This window comes from Nematolebias whitei, chromosome 3 (genome assembly GCF_014905685.2).
Source record: "Nematolebias whitei isolate Nwh7 chromosome 3, NemWhi1, whole genome shotgun sequence".
Lineage (NCBI taxonomy): Eukaryota > Metazoa > Chordata > Actinopteri > Cyprinodontiformes > Rivulidae > Nematolebias > Nematolebias whitei.
This window is the reverse complement of record NC_056500.1, coordinates 11,624,904-11,644,293: the sequence shown is the minus strand read 5'-3', so window position 1 is coordinate 11,644,293 and position 19,390 is coordinate 11,624,904. Positions and strand designations below refer to the sequence as shown.

The following is a 19,390-nucleotide window of genomic DNA, read 5'->3' as shown; positions in this document are numbered from 1 at the left end:
TGCGAGGATTTCAAGAATTCACTGTGGAGGAGCTCTTCAGACACACACAGCACACAAACACTCAAAACACTCACAGGGTTAGGAACTGACAGCTAAGGTATTTGGGAGAATCTCTGCTGCACCAAAAAATATAAAAACTGTAGCAAGAGGAAAGATGGGAGGTTGCCATGGCGACATGGCACGACTGGTGCACAGTCATAAAACAGAGAGAGAAGTCACGCAGGCAAACAGATGGACAAAAAAAGACATTCCATAAACCTTTAGAATTAAACTTTTGAGGAATGTGACTGTGACTTTCATTTTCTTTTCTTTTTTTACTTTAAATACAGAGCAAAAAAAACCAGAAGGAGTGAGTAAAAAGGAAGGATAAAGACAATGAACAATATTAAATGTCAGGAAAATGTGTGGGAAGGTATGAGCTGGCAGGAGCAAAACAATGAAAATGATTTCACTGAGAAGTGCTGCCATGTTTGAAAATAAAAATAAAAAATCATGTATGCGCTTATATTTTTTATAAAAAAAAACTGTCTTGAATAAGTGAAAAAGTTGGTATTTAAACAATGTTTAGATAACTAATTTTGACAAGAATTTTGCTTAAAATAAAAGATAAAAATTAAAGTTAAGAGACAAAATTTCTCTTTCTGTTTGAACATACCCTTATTTTATTTATATTTATTAAAGATGCTCAAGAATGTTCTTTGCCTTTATATATAAAAAAATCATTCTTGTTAATAAACATTAAACAAACCAAAAACTCACACAGAAGCACTCCCAATACAAACTTTTTGAAATACCATGTAATCAATATGAGATAAATGTTTAAACAAATAAATTTTAACATAAAAGGAATAACTGTTCACAAGCTTAACGATGAGTTCAAATGGATCAATAAGATATTTATACATAATTAATATTAAAAACTTTATTTCATATCAGAAAATTTATTATGCTATTTTTTGATCAAGTTTTTATTTTTAATAATGGTTTAGATTTTTAAATATCAGATTATTTGTGTGGATAAACAAAAAAGTAGCAGCAATGGTGATTAGCTTATCTGTTAAATAACTGTTTTCAGACATTATTCCACCATATTGTTATATACTGAGTGTTTTTCCTTTTAGTTTATTAGTATTTTTTGTATAATATTTGTTTATTTATCTCATACTGACTAACATGACACTCCAGACACTCCTGCCTTCCCTCAGATGGGAACTTTACCTGCAATTGAATCAAAGTGTCTCTCAAAGGTGGGCAGTTTGTCTACAAAAGCATCCTCATCTGACAAGCAAAAGATCAAATAAAGAGACAAAATGGCAAAACAGATAAAACAAAACTGAACAAAATAATGAGTCCTGTCCTGATAAAATTATAAAAAGAGAGAAAAACTTGATGAAAAAATGATCAACATGGAAAACATTGGAACTGGAAAAGACATTAAAAGCAAAATCTTTGACTTTTTTTTGATACAGTCAAACCAAATATTGATTATTAATAATTTATGAATGTCCAACTCTGCAGAGGTTCCTCGCTACTTCACAGTTCAACTTTCGTGAACTCGCTCTATCGCTGTTTTTCAAAGTGAGCTTGAACGTGTGAAAAATAAAAATTGTACACGACACATGATTGTCAACTTTAATATTACTCGTGATTGGGACAGTACTGGATACTGTACAGTAAAAAGTTAACGAAAAAATAAAATACTTCAGACAGGTGCCGCCATTTTGTAGTTTTCTCTCAATAAGTCTACACTGCATCCCCACTCATGACTACATTTCCCAGAAGCCAACAATGCCCTGCCCATAAGCCCCGTTTCATTGTGCTAAAAATACTAGAGGGAATGTTTTGATTAGATCGGAAAACATTTGGTGCTTATTACAGTGACTTCGGCACCCAGTGGATGCAGAGAGAAACCACGGAACCAGAGCAGAACCAGAGCAGAACCAGACCTCCAGAACCATCTGTGAATCTCGAGAGCTGGTAGCCAGCCCACGAGGACCCCCGAGCAGGACGCACTCCGCCGAAGGTCCAGCGCCCCATCCCGAGCTCATGAGACCCCCTTCATATCTCGGCCCACCCAATTGGATCACCAGTCCTGCACCGGCCACCCGAAGGTCCGCCCTCCCAATCCCACAAATGCGCCTCAATGCTCAAGGGCTGAACAAAACCAGAGCAGAACCAAACCTCCAGACCCATCAGTGAATCTTAAGAGCTGGTGGCCGGCCCACAAGGACCTCCAAGCAGGACGCGCGCCACCGAAGGTCCGGCGCTCCATCTGGAGCCCACTGGGAATTGGTTCATCTCTTTCAACCGGCCGACAAAAACCTCAGAGCAGGAACGCGCTGGTAAGTAAAATTTAGAAGCTGTATATAAGGATGTTGTTAAAATTAGTAGGTTTAGGAGTTTAGAACATTGATTGTGGGCTTCGCTGTTGCAGGGTAGGTCTGCAGAAACTGAACAGAATCGGACTGGAACCAAGTTGGACAGGAACCGAGCCGCTGCTCTTCTGCCTAGCTGGTGAGTAAAATTTAGTAGCTACATACACAATACTGTGCGTACTTGTTAAAATGACATAGGTTTAACGTCGCTACTTTGTGGATTTTCACTTATTGCAGGGTGGTCTGGAACCTAACGCTCCCGCAATAAACGAGGGACTACGGTACATTCTGGTTAATCGCACCTGTGGCTGCCTCCGATGTGAAATATATTCTTTTACAAACTATGACTCAGATGTGCCACAGACTAACAGGCTGTCTATTCACAACTCTAGGCTCCTTTAACAGACTCTAAAGTTAGACCAAGAAGCTGCTGCACCAACTCATTAAAGCATGTGTGCACTTTAAAATCAACACCCTGCTTCATGTTCTCACCTCCCACTCCGAGTGTGTGACAGCATCTGAGTGTCAACCCAAACCAGACTCATTAACTCATTCTCATAATGAAAATTTCATTATTTAGTAAATAAATAAATTTTTAAATATCCATTCATTCATTTGGTTGACATAAAAGTAGACAAAAAGCTAGTAAATAAATAAATATATATATATATAAAAAGGTGTATAATAAAATGACCAGTTCACAAATAAATAAATAAATTATGGTGTTGCACAATAACAGGAAGGCTTTTGTATTTCTCTGCCTTCGTGTGCAGAGTCATTCACAGCTCAGAGATGCTTCACACACCTGACACCGACACGCACAGCTCCTTGCCGAAAGTGGGGGTGGTGGCGGCGCTCAGAGAGTTGGTCGAAGAGATCGAGGAGGTGCTCTCGGCCCGTGCCAGTGGAGCACTGGGGGGAGGGCTTGTCGAGTGGATCGGCGGGCTGAATGGTCGATTCTGTAAATAAGCCCAAGACAGCGATGAGGGAAAGAAGAAGTAAAACCAAAAAAAAAAAATCTAACAGAACTGGAAAATTATCATACCGCATCTCCAACAGCGGGTTTCCCCGGGGGGAGTTTGGGTCGTGAAGGAGGGCGAGGTGGCGGTGGAGGCGGGGTTGGGTTTACTGACGAAGGGGTGGCAGGTCTGACAGGTGAGGAGGAACCTGCAAGTTAAGGCTCAGTTAAGATGAATAAATTAAAAACAACTCTGAATATGTTTTACAAAATTCCTTTGTCCAGGTAGACTGAGGAGCCACGTACCGCTGCTTGTGCCTGATGTGGGACCTGGGGATGAAACCACTACACGGTACGTCGGGGGAGGAGGTGGGGGAGGCGTACACCGACTTCCCTGGCTGGCACCTTTGGGTGAAGTGATGGTTTCACCTCCATCCTCTTTGGAAAATGAGGCGTTTGCGTTCTTGGACTGGTCCTCCTGAGAGAGGACAAGGGGTGGTGGGGCTGAAGGTGCTGCAGGCTGTTCAGAGGGAGGGGTCACCACCTCAGAGGCATCGTCTTTAGGGGTGGGGATAGGTGGGACAGCAGGAGGTGAGGTAAGGTGAGGAGGAGAGGAATCCAGAGGTGATGTAGACGGCGGGGAGGTGGTGGGAGGAGTTTGGTCTTCAGGCGTTGGAGGACCTGAATGAACAGGAGGAGCAGCAGGCTTCTCTGCAGGAGGTGGGGATGTTGGAAGAGGGGGAGAAGCATCTCCTTTTGGAGGTGGGGATTCAGGGAGAGGTGGAGCGGGCTCTTCTAGAGGAGGTGGTGATAGAGGTAGAGGAGGAGCAGGAGATTTAGGTGGAGGCGGGGAGTCCGGTGGCGGAGGCGCTGGTTCTTCTGGTGGAGGCGGTGACGAGGGCAGTGGGGGCACGGGGTCCTGTGGTAGAGGTGGCCCCACAGGAGAGTGTTCACTGAAGCACACCCACTTGTCACTCGTTTCCTCGCCAGCAGGGGGAGACTGCTCAGGTCCAAAAATGTTGTCCAAGTCCGCTATGGAGGGTTTTCTGGTTGATCCTTCTGCTTCGGCTTCTGCAGCAGAGAAAAGCAATGATCAGCCAAAGTCTGTGTTTACATAAGGAGATAAAACTTCACCAACAGGCACACAAATTCAATCAGAAGTAGAAAGAGATGAAGTAAATATGCAGGTGAGACGACATACAGAAGCTTTATTATTTATCCAACAAAGTTCTGTCAGGTCATCTGGACGGATTTTGTTGAGACGTTTCTGTTTGTGAGGCCGACACATTGTCCAGTTTTAAGACTGGGCTCAAGACTTTCCTTTTTGATAAATCCTATACGGTAATTAGGGTTGGTTTGTTTGCTGCTATGGAGGACAAATTAACCTCATTTCTTTAAATGATTTGCTAAAATTAAATAGTTTTCATTTGATACTAATTCTATTTTAACATGTGATTCTTGACCTGCCATTGTGTATCTGTTCCTACCAAACCTAGCCGGTCGGAGCAGATGGCACTTGTCCTGAGCCTGGTTCTGTTAAAAGTTTCTTCCTCATGAGGAAGTTTTTCCCTTTCCACTGTCGCCTTCATGCTTGCTCAAGATGAGAGTTTGCGATGGAGATAAACTCAAAGCAGTCTGCTCCTCAGATAAATAATGTTAAATTATTGTTTTTATATATGAATGTTTCTGTCCAGTGCCCTGAGATGACTTCTGTTGTGACTTGGCGCTTTATATTTTTTATTTACCCTTTATTTATACAGGTAGTCTCATTGAGTCACGAGAACTCAAGAGAGACCTGTTTTTGGGAGCAAATGATGGGGGTTAAGGGCTTTGCTCAGTGGCCCAGATTCGGGGCAAATGAGGGTGGAGGCAGGTGTGGGTGTTTCACCTTTTCCACCCACTTTCTTATGTTGATGGTACCAGGAGTTGAACCTGCGACTTTACGATCCCAGTCCCATCTTCTCTAACCTCTGCGCCACCACTCCCCTATAAACAAACTGAATTTAATTAAATGCTTCGTCCTTCATCCAAAGGACTTCATCAGCAAACAGGTTGGTCCACTATGCGAATGTGCTGCTTGTGGGACTTTGGGAGTTTGTTGTGGCTCCTTGGACTGATAAAGTCCTTTGGATGAAGGAAGAAACATCTCATCTTATAAGAAACCATCCAGATGACCTGACTGAACTTTGTTGCGTTGTCCACCTGGATTATTGAGCATGAACTTTGATCTTTATCATTTATGTTGTGGAAATAGGAGGTAGAAAGAGACAGGATGATTTCTCACCAGAATTATCTGTGGAGGGGGATTCTGCCTTTGGAGGAGAAGCTGGAACATTCTTGGGTGGAAGTGGAGGAGGAGCTGTAAAAAAAAAAAAAAAAAAAACATTGTAAACACAACATTGATTAGTCCTGAGTATAATAGATATTTTCAGCTCAAAATAGCCTACGTACATTACTGAGATTTGATTAGAATAACAAAGAATGTTAATGTCAAATGATTGGATTTTTAAATGGCAATTATCATCATGACCTGCCACAAAACTGTCAGAAGTCAAAACAATACACCATGCAGCACAAAACCGTCTCATTTACCACCATGCCAAATGCAAGGAGAAGGCAAGAACAGGGGAAGGGAAGTGCAAAATGAGAAGTGAACACGTTCTGTGTAATACAATATAACGAGTGCTCAATGCTGCACTTGTGAAATGGCGGATGAAATGAAACAACTGTCTGTTCAAAGGGACATGGAGAGGATTATGGCCACACAGTTGTTTAATCTGAACAGTTTGCAGGTCTGTTTGTCGTGTGATGAGGGAGATCACAAGGTGGGCTGGTGGGTCTGTGCAGTCATTCCAGGGAGGCGAGGAGCTGTGGCACAGTGTGCACGGGAAAACAACACTTACTTCCTGTGGGGAAGGACCTCGTCAAAGAGGATTCAGGCTCTGACAGAGAAGTGCCCCAGACATCGGACTCAGAAAGAACCACTAAGTTCAGGAGGGGACAGAGAAGGTCATGTGAAGGGCATTAGCAGCAAAATGCTCATGGGTTTCTGATACTCTGGGGTGTGTAAAACAAAATATATCAGGAAACAGCAACATATAATCATCTGTAAATAAAATAAGTGAGTTTGCGACTAATTCCATCCAAGATATATTAAATCGCTTGAACAAATAAGTCATTTTGTTAGCCTGATTGCAGTCCAGTGCCAACAAAATATTTAAAATTTAACAGCGCATTACAGTAGGTCAGCAAAAAATATTAACCTAAACGGACAAGAACACTTGGTAATTAGCTCCAAGCAAAGCAACAATTCCATATTTGTCAAACATTACAGTAAAGTAATGAATGCATCTTGCTACATTTTTGCAGATCATCATTGTTAGAGTTTCTAATCCAAGAAACATTTTGGGGAAAAAAGCAGAGAACATTTTAATATTTATAAAAATAGATTAAATTGTAGCTGTGTTAAATTAAACTGCACAATCAAACTTCTTGACTGAAGCAACAGAACAGAAAAGCATACATTTTATTAAACACGATCATCTTCACAACTGTACACCTAAGAGTTGTTGCACTTAATGTGCAATGAGATTTTACACCAAATGATGTTTGTTACGCCTGAAAAGGCACTTATGTAAGAGTTAAAAGCTCTTCGACAGCCTGCATCACAAACTCCACCAGGGCTCAAAGTGAGCAGGTAACTGCTGAATTTACATATTACAAACAGCATTATGCAAATGAACAAAACCTCAGGGGTGACTAGCTCAACCTTGACCTTAGAGAAACACAGACAGACTCAATTTACAGCTGAACAGTACACCTGAAGGAAGAGGAATTGTGAAAGTAGCCAATGAGAAGGGATAAATATAAAAAGGGTACATGTTTTGAAAGCCAAGTAAGGCTTAGCTGTCAGCCAAAGAGACAGTAAGAGAAAGCCAATTTCAATGCACCACTAAGATCAGTCAACACACACACATAGTGTGAAAAAATAAATACACAGACGCTGAGATAATAAACAAAAGACGAAGACAGAAGATCAGCTACCTTCAGTTTTCTTTTCTCCGAAAGCAGATTCTAGAGGAGGCCCAAATAAGGCTGTGGTGTCTTCAAGGACTGCTGTTTGTTGATTGCTGCAATAGCAGATGGACAATGGAGAGGGAGAAAACAGAGAGGAAAGGTTTTATTTGAAACCTGTCTAGTCCTCCCTATGAAGTAACTCTGGCTGGTCAGCCGGTTGCGCTAAAACTGCACAGCAAAAGACCGATGGTTAGCGATGCAGCAAACTAGCTACAATGTTTCAAAGTGATGTATTTAAGTGAAGAAATGTAAGCCAGTACAATAAACACAGTATAGTATAGTATAGTATAACCTTTTCAATAGTAAAGTCTATATGGGTACCGTGTTTTCCAGCGTATAAGTTGCAGTTTTTTTGCATTATTTGTCAGTTCTGTGACTTATACGTCGAAGCGAATTGTATACGTTTTTTTTTTCCCGAATTCATAAAAATTTTTTTGACTGACGCATTACATTTCTAAGAACTGCAATAGTGAGTCCTTCCGTGCTTGCTCGCTTCACTCGGTGCAGGCAGAGGAACGCTGAAGAGCTAGCGGCTCCGGCCGCGATGGATGGATGGATGGATGGATGGATGGATGGATGGTGCCGCCCAGGCGAAAATAAACTGTTTTGACCAAATGTAAACCATAATAAATGCGACTTATACGCCGAAGCGACTTATATATGTTTTTTCCTCTTCATGATGCTTTTTTTGACTGATGTGACTTTTACACCACAGCGTCTTATACGCTGTAAAATATGGTATATACACACTGTAGACCCATATATGGGGCTGTATGGGGAAGACACTGCTGTATTTTCTTTTGCCATTTGTTTAAAAACAACTGTGGAGTCATGGGACATTTAATTAATTTTGAATAGTATTGTATGGGGATATTGTGAATAATCCTCAGCTGCAGGAAGGCAATCACAAAGTCTGACTCATTTGAGTCTGCATGACCGTTAAGCTACTAAATGTACTCGACAAAGTGACAAATCCAATAAAAAACACACACAAAACAGTTGAACAGCAATACACTGACATTCATTTGTGTAGCATGACTCATATTAAGAGCAGCAACTACAAAAGCAGCTTAAACGCTGTTTTTAAGTTTTCATATAAAAGTCAACTGTGATAAAGTGCTAAAGACACAATGATGTGTTAACTGAGAGGTTTGGAACCTGACGGCAGCAGACTGAGGCACAAAAAAAAAAAAACAAATCGCAAAACTACATAAAGATAATTGGATACTGAGCATCAAGTCTTAGTTCATCTATCCAGGAGGAACATTTCACAATTTTATGCAATGAAAACAAAAACATCTCTAATTTACCTGACATCGACATCCTTTAAACTTTATCACTGACCTCAGACACTCATAAACTTAAACTATCACATAGTTACTCTGTAATTAATATATTTTATCACTATATTTTGAGACATTTTGATGAGTCCCCACAGAAAGTCTTTGTAATACCATATTTTCTGACTATATGGCGCACTTAAAATACTTTAAATTTTCTCAAAAATCAACAGTGAGCCTTATAATCCGGTGCGCCTTATGTATGAAAACAGACCGGTTCATTGATATTGCACCTTATAGTCTGAAAAATATGGTACTTCAAGTCAAATCCAGGTGAGAAGTGAGGTCCATACCTGGTTGGTTGTAGAGCTGGAACTGGTGCGGCGGCCACTTTAGGCACAGTAGGAACAGAACGCCTCGGTCTGGCAATTTCTTCCCCTGTTTGAACAAAAATGTATTCAACTCACATAAAAGTATGACTTTCTCCTGATTCACATTTTTTAAAAGTGAGCCTGGGCAGAAATGCCATGAGGCTCATACTTACTAGATGTGTTCCTGTTCAAACCCTGTTACATGGGGGACAAGAGAATAAAATGTTACATTTCAAAGGAGGAAACACAAAAATAATACAGTTACATGCTGTATCACTGCTTATATACATGTACACAACATGCACATAAAAGTAAAAATGACTGAACATCATACAGTTTGGTACACAAATATATGAATTGAGAGTGATGATAACAAGCGAATAAATTATTACAACGCTTTAACTCTGTAAAGCATCTTAGCAGGTGTGTTGGACAGCAAAGGAAAACCGTCATTAGAAATGCAGTTTAATTTAAAAGTGATTTCAAGAAAACGGATTGCTCCAGAATTTACAATCAATAATCTTAACGGTCTGATAATATTCTGAAAATAGTGACTTAGCAGTGAAAGCAGTGGATTGTGGCATCAAAGCAAGAGATTTCGAAAAGGTTTATGCTTTTGAAGTTGCAGCTTCTCTTGGCATTGGGTAAAACAAGAGATCGATACAATCAGAGTGTGAAAAATCTGAGAGACGAGGGATTCGTCAATAAAAAAAAGGCAAACTAAACGTTACTGCCTCTCCAGCCATTATCCAAAACTCTCCAGTGCAAGCGTGATGTCACTTAGAGACAAACACAAAAAGCCAAGAAATGCAGGACAGAAAGGGGGTGGGAGATGTAGGAGCAGAAGAAGAGACATGATGGGGAGAGACTAAACTGACGTCAAAAAGCCCAGCTATCAAAAGTGCAAATTTTCACCCAGTAGGAAAAAAAAAAAATTGCAAGAAGCCAAGAAAAATGGAAAAACAGCACGAGCGCACCAAGGAGCTTATAAACCTGTTCTTTAATCTGTGCATTAAAATACTGATTAAACATGAACATAACTAGTAAAACAACAATAACAAACTGTTCTGACTCATTGTATGAGCCGTCATTTATTTACTCCAACCCCAGAAAGACAGAAGGAAGAGAGACTTACCGGGCTACGTCTCTGTGACCAGCAAAAAGGAAGAGAGAAGAGATACCTGATCAGAGAGTGACAAATCAGTAAGGAAGACAGCATCATATGCATCGTGGCCTGGATGCTTCAAACTGGTCATATGAATAGTTCTTTTAAGAAACTGAATGTATGCATTGTTTATTTTCCTCCAGTACAATGTAAATGTAGCTGAGGGTCACTTTTACATCCACGTCCTGATCATTTGTCTCTAAAAACTGCAATTTCTGTGACTTTCTTCTAATTTTCCCTGTTTATCTTCAGATGTGCCTTCTTGAAATCTCTTCATTTGCCTGCGTCACGTCCCCCCTCATGCCAAGCCTCGCTCTCTTTGCTCCAGTTGTGCAGTGAGCCATGCCATGAGCGTTTAAGGTGATGTAACAGTGGGTGGGACATGCAGGTGGAACGAGTCCATCTCACTGGACGGAGTGGGGAGTGACACGGCTCAGTAAACGAAGGCCGACAGCCAACTGCTGCCGTTCGTCTGCACGTAAACAGGAAGAGCGGCGCACGGTTTGATGACTCAGTATAATCTCTTAGCCTTTTCAGAGATTAACATCTGTGTTTGAATATGATACATTACAATAGAGAAATACTGAAAATATAAACGAAAATCTGCGAAAAATAATAATAACTTTGAATTTTACTGTAAACATTTTAGAATTCAAACTGATGCGGGGAATAAATGTGATGCCAGGAATTTTTTTAACTCATTTTTTTTTTTCCTCTTTACAGTATGACCCCTTTTCACCTCCTTTATAACTTATAATCTTGTTATTTGGACCAAGAACCAGAGAATAAAGACTCCAAACCTAATTAAATTCAGATTTAGCAAGTCTCAGCCAGCAGAAGCGCCTTTAAACACAGAGTCTTGTGCACTGTGGGCATTTTGCCTCATTTGTAGAACACAAAAACAGCAAATAATGATCAAGCAAGAATTACTAAAGAAACTCAAAAGAGAAAAGTTAATAAATAAATTAAAAAAAAAAAAAAAAAAGCAGAGGCTTACCGGACTCCTCTGCAGGGATTAGCATCATTTTAGGAAACATAAGCACAAAAGGTAAAAAAAAAAAAAAGTAATTTAAGGAGGATTTTTATAGCATTGGCAAAGCAAAGCATTTGTGCACCATGTGGAGAGTTATTTAGTGTAATGTAAAATGCACATAAAGTCAGAGTAGGAAAGTGTTTATTCTTTGCAATCACAGTATTTGGTTCTTTATTAAGGTTTTATTCACTTCTTTTTCTAACACGATGTGAATGGCTGAATTATGCATGAACATTTTTGTGTAAAAAAAAAACAACTGTCTTTACAGCCTTTGTACAAGTTTGTGTACAAAATACATATTTTATGTTATATAAAGTACATATGTAGTCTTGATATATTTGTCAAGCAACTTTAGAAAAATTCAACCTTGACACAATCAGATCTTTAGTGTTAAATAGGCACAGCCAATGAGAGCATTAAAGCCTGGATTGTGACACTGCATGAGTTGATATTAACTTGTCTATATTCTCTAATGTTAGCCATTTAGTTCTTATCTTTACCCATTTAGATCTATGTATTTTATCCTCTGTTCTTTGCTTGTTTCGTTTCAGCTGTGCAGCACTTTGGTTGGACGTGTTGCTGTTTAAAGTGCTTTATTAATAAAGTGGTATGGTATTAAAAGACATTCACACTTGTTAAGATTCAGTCTGTGGACAAATGCACCAAAGATGGATTAAATTATTGAGGCCCGAAGCTCAAATAACCACAAGTAATATCGTTGTGTAGCAGACTGAAACACAAGTTCATCATGCCCACTTTCCTACCTAAATAATTCAAGGAGGACACCTAAGCTAACTGTCCTCCACGGAAAACACAGGATGGGTTAAAGTTGCAAAAAAGGCCAAAGCACAAGATTCCCGCTGCTAATCCACAATGTCTGACAGGGATTTGTGTGCTTGTATTGGGACTTCCTCGGTGCGCCTCACACACAGTTGAACACCCTCCTTTTGTTAAATGATACCAAACTAAAAGAGCAGAGAGGTCATTGACAGAACTAACCAAGTGTCATAATCCTCATGAATATCAAGCCATCATTAATCTGCTGACCTTTCAAATCAGAGAGGCAAAGATCCAAACCAGGTTTGAAATCCAACGACACTACACACTACTGGATACTGGCTCCTAGAAACATTGTGGCTGAAACATACTGGCTGTTAAAGGGCAGCGTGGGGCAAATATAAAGTCAAGTGTAAAGTGCATCTGTATCAATAGGAAGAGCACATTCACATCTACAGTATCAATATTAAAATCTAACTAATTAAAGAGCAGATAAAGGATGAAGATGAGGAGCAGGTGTGAGCTGCACATGACGTAAACATTAATAATACGGCTGCCTGTTAATAAAGACACAGCAGGAAAAGGGACGTCAAGGCTACTCACCATAGGAGAAGGGAACAGAGCGATGTTGCCTATGGAGGCTTTAAGCACATCTACTGATGGTTCGGCTAGAACACAATCAGACGGAAGCGGCTTAATCTTGATTTTGAACCTCTTCCTGTGGTCCTCCTCCTCCTCAGACTCATCAGAGGAGAAGAAGTGGGACTTGGTGGTAGTCGGTGGGAGCACAACGTCAAGGAACAGAAAAGGTCTGTGATGGTGTGAACCAACATCAAAACTTACAAATGCTCATTTAAAATTTTAATTAAACTTGAGAAGGTCAGTCATTTCTGTGAAGGAACATCTGTTTTTCATCCCCATCAGCCTGAAATGGTTGCTCCTAACTAAAATATTACCTTCATGGGGTTCATGCATGTTTTCAATTTAGTATTTCAATTGCACTCTTGCATTAAAAACAAAAATCCACTTTCTGTGCAGCTTACATAGAACAACCATTTTAGTCTGAGGTAAAATAATTTACAAACTGATATAAAATCAATAATACATGAGAGCAAAACATCTAAATGGACAATCAGAAGAGTTGTGTAATGATTAGTGTAATTTTCTTTAAGTACTTTACGTAAATGTTAGTTTAGGTCAAGACTAATTCTTGGTAATGCAATTTAAGTCATTAGTAAAATGTTATGTATAAATAACTCCATCGTTTCTTTGTGGATTTAGAAAAAAACATGACAGGATGCTGAAGGAGGAGGTGTGGTGTTGCATGAGGAAATCTGGAGTTGCAGAGAAGTATGTTAGACTAGTACAGGACATGTATGAGGACAGCAGGACAGTGGTGAGATGTGCTGTAGGAGTGACAGATAGCATCAAGGTGGTGGTGGGAGTGCATCAAGGATCAGCTCTGGGCCCCTTCTTGTTTGCTCTGGTGATGGACCGACTAACAGATGAGGTCAGGCAAGAATCTCCATGGACTATGATGTTTGCAGATGACATTGTGATCTGTGCTGAAAACAGGGAACATGTGGAAGAGAACTTGGAGAGGTGGAGGCATGTGCTAAAGTCAGCCATAGTAAGACAGTGTACATGTGTGTGAATGAGAGGGAGGCTGGTGGAACAGTGAGGCTACAAGGAGCAGAAGGTACAGGACTTCAAGTACTGTCCAGGAAAATGTGGCGTGGTAAAGAGGTGAAAAAAAGAGTCCAGGCAGGATGGAGTAGATGGAGAAAAGTTTCAGGAGTGATTTGCGACAAAAAGGGTGTCAGCAAAGGTCAAAGGAAAAGTTTACAAGACTGTGGTGAGACCAGTTGTGTTGTCTGGTCTGGAGACAGTGGAATTGACCAAAAGACAGGAGAAAGAACTGGAAGTGGCAGAAATAAAGATGTTGAGGTTCTTCTTGGGAGTGACAAGGATGGAGAACATTAGGAATGAGATCATCAGAGGTACAGCATCCATCCATCCATCATTTTTACCAGCTTCTTCCTTTTTGGGGTTGACGGTGCCCATGTCCAGCCATCACTGTGCTAGAGGCGGGGGACACCTTGGACAGGTCGCAAGTCCATCACAGGGCCGCATAGAGACAAACGAGACAAACAACCATTCACTCTCTCACTCACACCTAGGGACAATTTAGTTACCAATCAGCCTAACATGCATGTTTTTGGTCTGTGGGAGGAAACCGGAGTACCTGGAGAAAACCCACGCATGTTGAACAACTGAGATAAAGTTACAGAGGCCAGGCTGAGATGGTTTGGACATGTCCAGAGGAGGGACAGTGGGTATATTGGTAGAAGGATGTTAGAAATGCAGCTGCCAGGAAAAAGACAAAGAGGAGATATATGGATGCAGTTAGAGAGGACATGGTTGGAGTGAGGACAGAGGACGCAGAGGACAGAGTGAGATGGTGGAGGATGACTCGCTGTGGAGACCCCTGAAGAGGGAAAAGCAGAAAGAAGTAAAATATTATGCAGGAGACTTTTTGAAAATGCATTTCAAATAGATGTTAATTAAAACGCTAAGAAAACAAAACAAACAGCATCAATTTTAAATGATTTGATGTTATGCTGAGGATATCTCCTGGCTCAGCCTCTTCATCAGGTCTGATGCTGTAGCCCTCGTCATCCACCTCAGGAGAGTTCTAAAACACAAAGTTTGTATTTGTATTATACTCATGTGAGATATGAAGGGAACCACAGTGACACTTATTTCCTCTAAAATGTGAGCTAAAATTAAAAAACCCACAACAGCAGTCATGACTTTTTTACTACCTTTTCTGAGGCTACATGAATAATCTCTGTATCAGCACACTGGTTTTAAAACACCACAAGTGAAAACGGAAGCTAAAAACAAAAAGCAGCAGCTTTGAGCGTTGGAGCAGAAGAAGAAGCTAAAACACACTGAAACTAGAATAAAATAATATTTACATATCTGTCCCAGTCGATGTCTTCATAGAAACCATTAGGAGCTCCATTTGTCCTCTTCTGAGACTGGAGGAAAAGAAAAAGTCTGTTTCATCAAAACCCCAGACACTGAAGGAGCAGTATCTTATGCAAGACTCCTCTCGGCTACTGAACACCACTGTCTCTCTTTTACAGACAACTCTTCATTAATCACTGATTTTGTTTATTTTAGTTATTATATATTTTTCGACACATATCTTGTCTTTGCTTCTTCATCCAAAACATCATGTACAATTATTTGGTTTTTGAACAGATATTTTGAATATTACTGGGTACAAATCCCAATATAAAAAGCTGCCTGAAAGAGTGCATGAGGGCGATTTAATACGACGCAAATATTTCCCCTTTATTCCCAGAAATTAATTTTCCAGAAGGATTTTTTCCGAGCCTTCTCAATCGTCTGAAACATTGTTAGAAGGCTGATGAGTTTGTTGATTATCGTTGTGATATTTATTACTCATCTAAAATCTACACACAACTCTACTCTAGCTGCTAGTCTATTCTGAACAGCTGAGTTCAATACCGATTCAACAACTTGAGGTTCCTGGCAGGCAACAAGAACAGAGAAAGTAAATAATTTATGTGTTGAGCAGATTCAGTTACCTACAGAAAGACTGTGCATGCACTGCAGACTGAGTCCACACGAACAGAATGGACTCATGATGTAAAGAAAAATAAATACTTACACCACCGTCTCTTTCAGGGGATCCTCTGCGTGAAATAAAAATAAAAAAAAAGGGAGAAAAGTGGAAAAAAGGTATTTATTTTAAAGTCAAGTGCTTTGCTAATTAGTCAAAAGAAATTAGTTTAAAGGACTTCACAATGAAATCACACCCTGATACTTATTGTGTGAATGTTTATGAAGCATTTAAACTATTCCGATTCATTTTTCTGCATCTTTCTCGTTTTTTTTTTGCTATTTCAACAAATCGTATCAAAGCATTCAGCTCGTTCAGGAGAACAGTGCTATGACTTTTGGTATTGCTGCAACTTTAGCTTTTTGAAATATTTAGCCTTTTCTGCCATATTTTTTTCTCATAGAAAATTAATTGAGCTCATTGTACATCCTTCATGTCTTTAGAACGGTTTACAACCTTTTACTGCTCCTTTCAGCTTTCTTGTCCAAATGTAAACATTTTCAGCTATTTTCAGCTGTTTTGTGCTCCTTTCAGCTTCTTTCTGCTACCTACAACATTTTTGTTCTTCTTCTAACTTCTTTCTGCTATTTTCAGCTTGTTATGCTCCTTTCAGCTCATTTCTGCAAGTTTCAACTTTTTATGCCATTTCAGCTACTGTTTAGCTGTTTGGGAATGCGAATTTGAACTTTTTCATATAATTCCAGATTTTTTACACTCATTTAAACTTTTCATTTCAGCCAAATTCAGCAAAAACTGCTCTTTTCACTACTTTCTGGTAATTTAAGCTTCTTTCTGCTGTTTTAGCTGCTATGTAATAGTTTTTATTTTTTTGGCTAATTTTGGCTTTTGTCAGACAGTTTCCACTTTTTTGTGCTTATTTCTGCTTCTTTCAGCCTAATTGAACAAACATGTTTTTTCTGCTTTCTTCTGCTAATTTAAGCTTGTTCTACATTGTCAGCTACCATTTTATCATTTTAACTGTTTTCAGATCAAGTTTTTCATGTAAATGTCTGCTACTTTCAGCATAATTAACTTTATACCAATTTCATCTTGTTATGTTCTTTTCACCATTTTCTGCTCTTTCAGCTACCATTTACGTAGCACTTTTGATGCAATTTTTTAGCATCTTCAGCCAATTCCACATTTTTTAGCTCATTCCAGTTCTTTTCACTTTCTTCTAGTAGCTTAAGCTTCTTTTTGCCATCTACTTTTCAGTTATCGATTGCTAATTTAATCTTTTTTTTTTAGCTAATTTCTTAATTTTTGTGCTATTTTCTGCTTATTTAAACCTAATTCAACAAATGTGTTCTTTCCGCTTTCTTCTGCTAGTTTAGGATAGCTCTTCATTTCAGCCTGTTTTTTTTTTTAGCTAATTTCAGCTCTTTCCAGGAAGTTCTTCTGCAATAAGCATTCACACTGCATTTTAGCAGGAAATGCCATTTATCTAGTTTACTTAGAAATTAACAACGTCTCAATGAACAAGAGTCTCATGCAGAGTATCAAAAAGGCTAAACATTACATTAATTTCTACAAAACACCATTAACATGCTGACATTTGTGACTAATCTTGCATCATCATGTTGTCAGGTTAGTCATGATGGAAGCATTTTAGCGTATCAACATGCTCCGATCATTGTACCGTACATCACAACGCAGGGAAAGCACTTACGCAGAGTCATTGTCTTTCTCTTTCTTCCGTAACCCGAGGGCCTTCCTGGTACGTTTTTTCAATCCTGAGAAGGCAGAAAAGAAAATGGGTCAGTGGTTGCAGGTCACAAACCAAAAAGCATGACTAAACCTCCCACAGAAAACACCTTTCAAAAGGTTACGTGGGGTCGGCTGTACAGCATCTCTCCCCAAAGTCAAAGTTTTCATGTATTATTGAGCGAGCGGCTGCATCAGTGTGAAAAGCAAACACTGTCAAGACTATAAATGCTTTCACGGTCGACACAAATGAAGAGACAGCCTTGTAAAAGTCAAGGAAACGTTTTTGGATGGAAAATTCATTAGTGCTGTGAAAAAAAAAAAAAATCGATGCGCAGCAGTTTAACCAGGACAGTCGCTGAGTGTAGATGGAGGAAGCTGCTGCAGGTCAGACAGAAAGTTCAACAGAGTTTGCTCCGTGCAGCATGATACTCTTAATGTACCGATTAACCAAATGATTTTTACGTATAATAATACAACAAACTTAGAAAGACTTGTTGAAGATCTACAAAAATCTCACACTTTAACAGAATTGAACACAGTAAGAAAAAAAATACAAATGAAGACTGTTCAGGTAACTCATTGCTACATTTTGCACATTGCTACATTTTGCACAATTGACTTAAAGGTTAAACAAAGTGATACATTATTTAACATGTTTAACATATTCTGCATTGAAATGCTACACAAACTCATTCCAAACGCTCCCACCTCTTTCTTACCCAGAATGAAAGCCCAGTTGTCCCCCTCCATTTGTTCTCTGGCGAACTATTTTCGCTCATTCTTTCTCGCCTTTATCTTGTTCTGAACACAAAACCTAACAACCAACCCGTCTCTTCCTCATACCGCCTGCAGATACACACTGCGCCTCAGATGAGGAACTTGATGCTTCCCCACCTCCGGCTACACACACAAGCACACACACACACCAGCACAGATCCTTGATCTGGGTCTGGCGTTCAAATTCAACACCAGCAACTTATTACTACGGTAATAGCAAAAATAGTTGAGTTAAAATGACACTGGTTTGATAATGCAAGACCTGCTGGTGGATTTTTACCATCTGAGGAGCTTAATATGCTTAATATAAGAAGAGCCCAAACACAGCAACATACGACTTAAGAAACAAAAGTGCATCAATATTCTTGTTGTTATCTTGTTATCAGCTTTATGATCTGTATAACAAACATAACATTGAGGCAATAATTAACCTCCAGTTTAGAGTCTATTGAGAAGGTGATGAAAAGTTTGAAATAATCATTAAAATAAATGTCACAATACAAACAATGTACTTTTTTCATATGTCTGTTCAAAATTAACACAAGTATACAAACATTTTATTTTTTAATTTTTGTAGCAAATCAATTTTGTTTCTGTCTTTGTCAGATGATCAGTAACTTTTATTATATTTCCTCTCTAGTTTAAACATTTTTTTTTTTTAAGTTTAGATCTAGCATTTGTTCACATTTATTAATATATATCAAAAGGGTTTTAGTTTTTGTTCAAAAGCTTCGACTTGTCAAGAGTTTTCAGCCAACTTTTCACACCTGTGAGTTATTTTTTTCTTGGACATTTTTCCTATCTGTTTGTAAATCAATTTTAACTTCCAAAACTAAGCTGACAGAATAACAGCTGACAGAATAACAACTGTCTTACAATCGCTCCAGTTTGTGTTACTCAGGGCAGGTCAGTGTCGGTACAGCTAATAACATAATGACCATTTTATTTTATATAATTTTATATAATTGATATGTTTTCTTCCTTGTGTTTTTTTTTGTTTGTTTGTTTTGGTCCTAATTTATCCCTCAATCTGAGATTGTCATTGACCCTGATTATTCTGAACATAAACACTGTTTATAATGCACTTTAAACACACAGGTTAAATAAATGACAAAAATATATGTGTGTGTGAGGTGTGAATAAAAAAAAGATGGAAAAATATTTAGCAACTAATTAGGTTAACTGGCAGCAGTTCAGTAATAAAAAAACATCAGG

At 39.1% G+C, this 19,390-nt stretch overlaps 1 protein-coding gene across 1 annotated transcript in view; it reads right to left on the bottom strand.

Moving 5' to 3' along the window:
* The window catches only part of sgip1a (SH3GL interacting endocytic adaptor 1a), a 56,057-nt gene that overhangs the window by 11,197 nt on the left and 25,470 nt on the right, over nucleotides 1-19,390 (bottom strand). The window contains exons 2-16 of the mRNA XM_037674522.1: nucleotides 17,361-17,424; nucleotides 15,740-15,764; nucleotides 15,018-15,080; nucleotides 14,668-14,731; nucleotides 12,640-12,815; nucleotides 10,197-10,208; nucleotides 9,235-9,256; nucleotides 9,044-9,128; nucleotides 7,378-7,463; nucleotides 6,237-6,317; nucleotides 5,618-5,692; nucleotides 3,640-4,404; nucleotides 3,421-3,542; nucleotides 3,181-3,334; nucleotides 1,219-1,278 (exon numbers count right to left, since the gene is read on the bottom strand). Coding sequence (XP_037530450.1) covers nucleotides 1,219-1,278; nucleotides 3,181-3,334; nucleotides 3,421-3,542; nucleotides 3,640-4,404; nucleotides 5,618-5,692; nucleotides 6,237-6,317; nucleotides 7,378-7,463; nucleotides 9,044-9,128; nucleotides 9,235-9,256; nucleotides 10,197-10,208; nucleotides 12,640-12,815; nucleotides 14,668-14,731; nucleotides 15,018-15,080; nucleotides 15,740-15,764; nucleotides 17,361-17,424 — 1,854 coding nt within the window. The remainder of the gene's footprint in view (nucleotides 1-1,218; nucleotides 1,279-3,180; nucleotides 3,335-3,420; nucleotides 3,543-3,639; nucleotides 4,405-5,617; nucleotides 5,693-6,236; nucleotides 6,318-7,377; nucleotides 7,464-9,043; nucleotides 9,129-9,234; nucleotides 9,257-10,196; nucleotides 10,209-12,639; nucleotides 12,816-14,667; nucleotides 14,732-15,017; nucleotides 15,081-15,739; nucleotides 15,765-17,360; nucleotides 17,425-19,390) is intronic.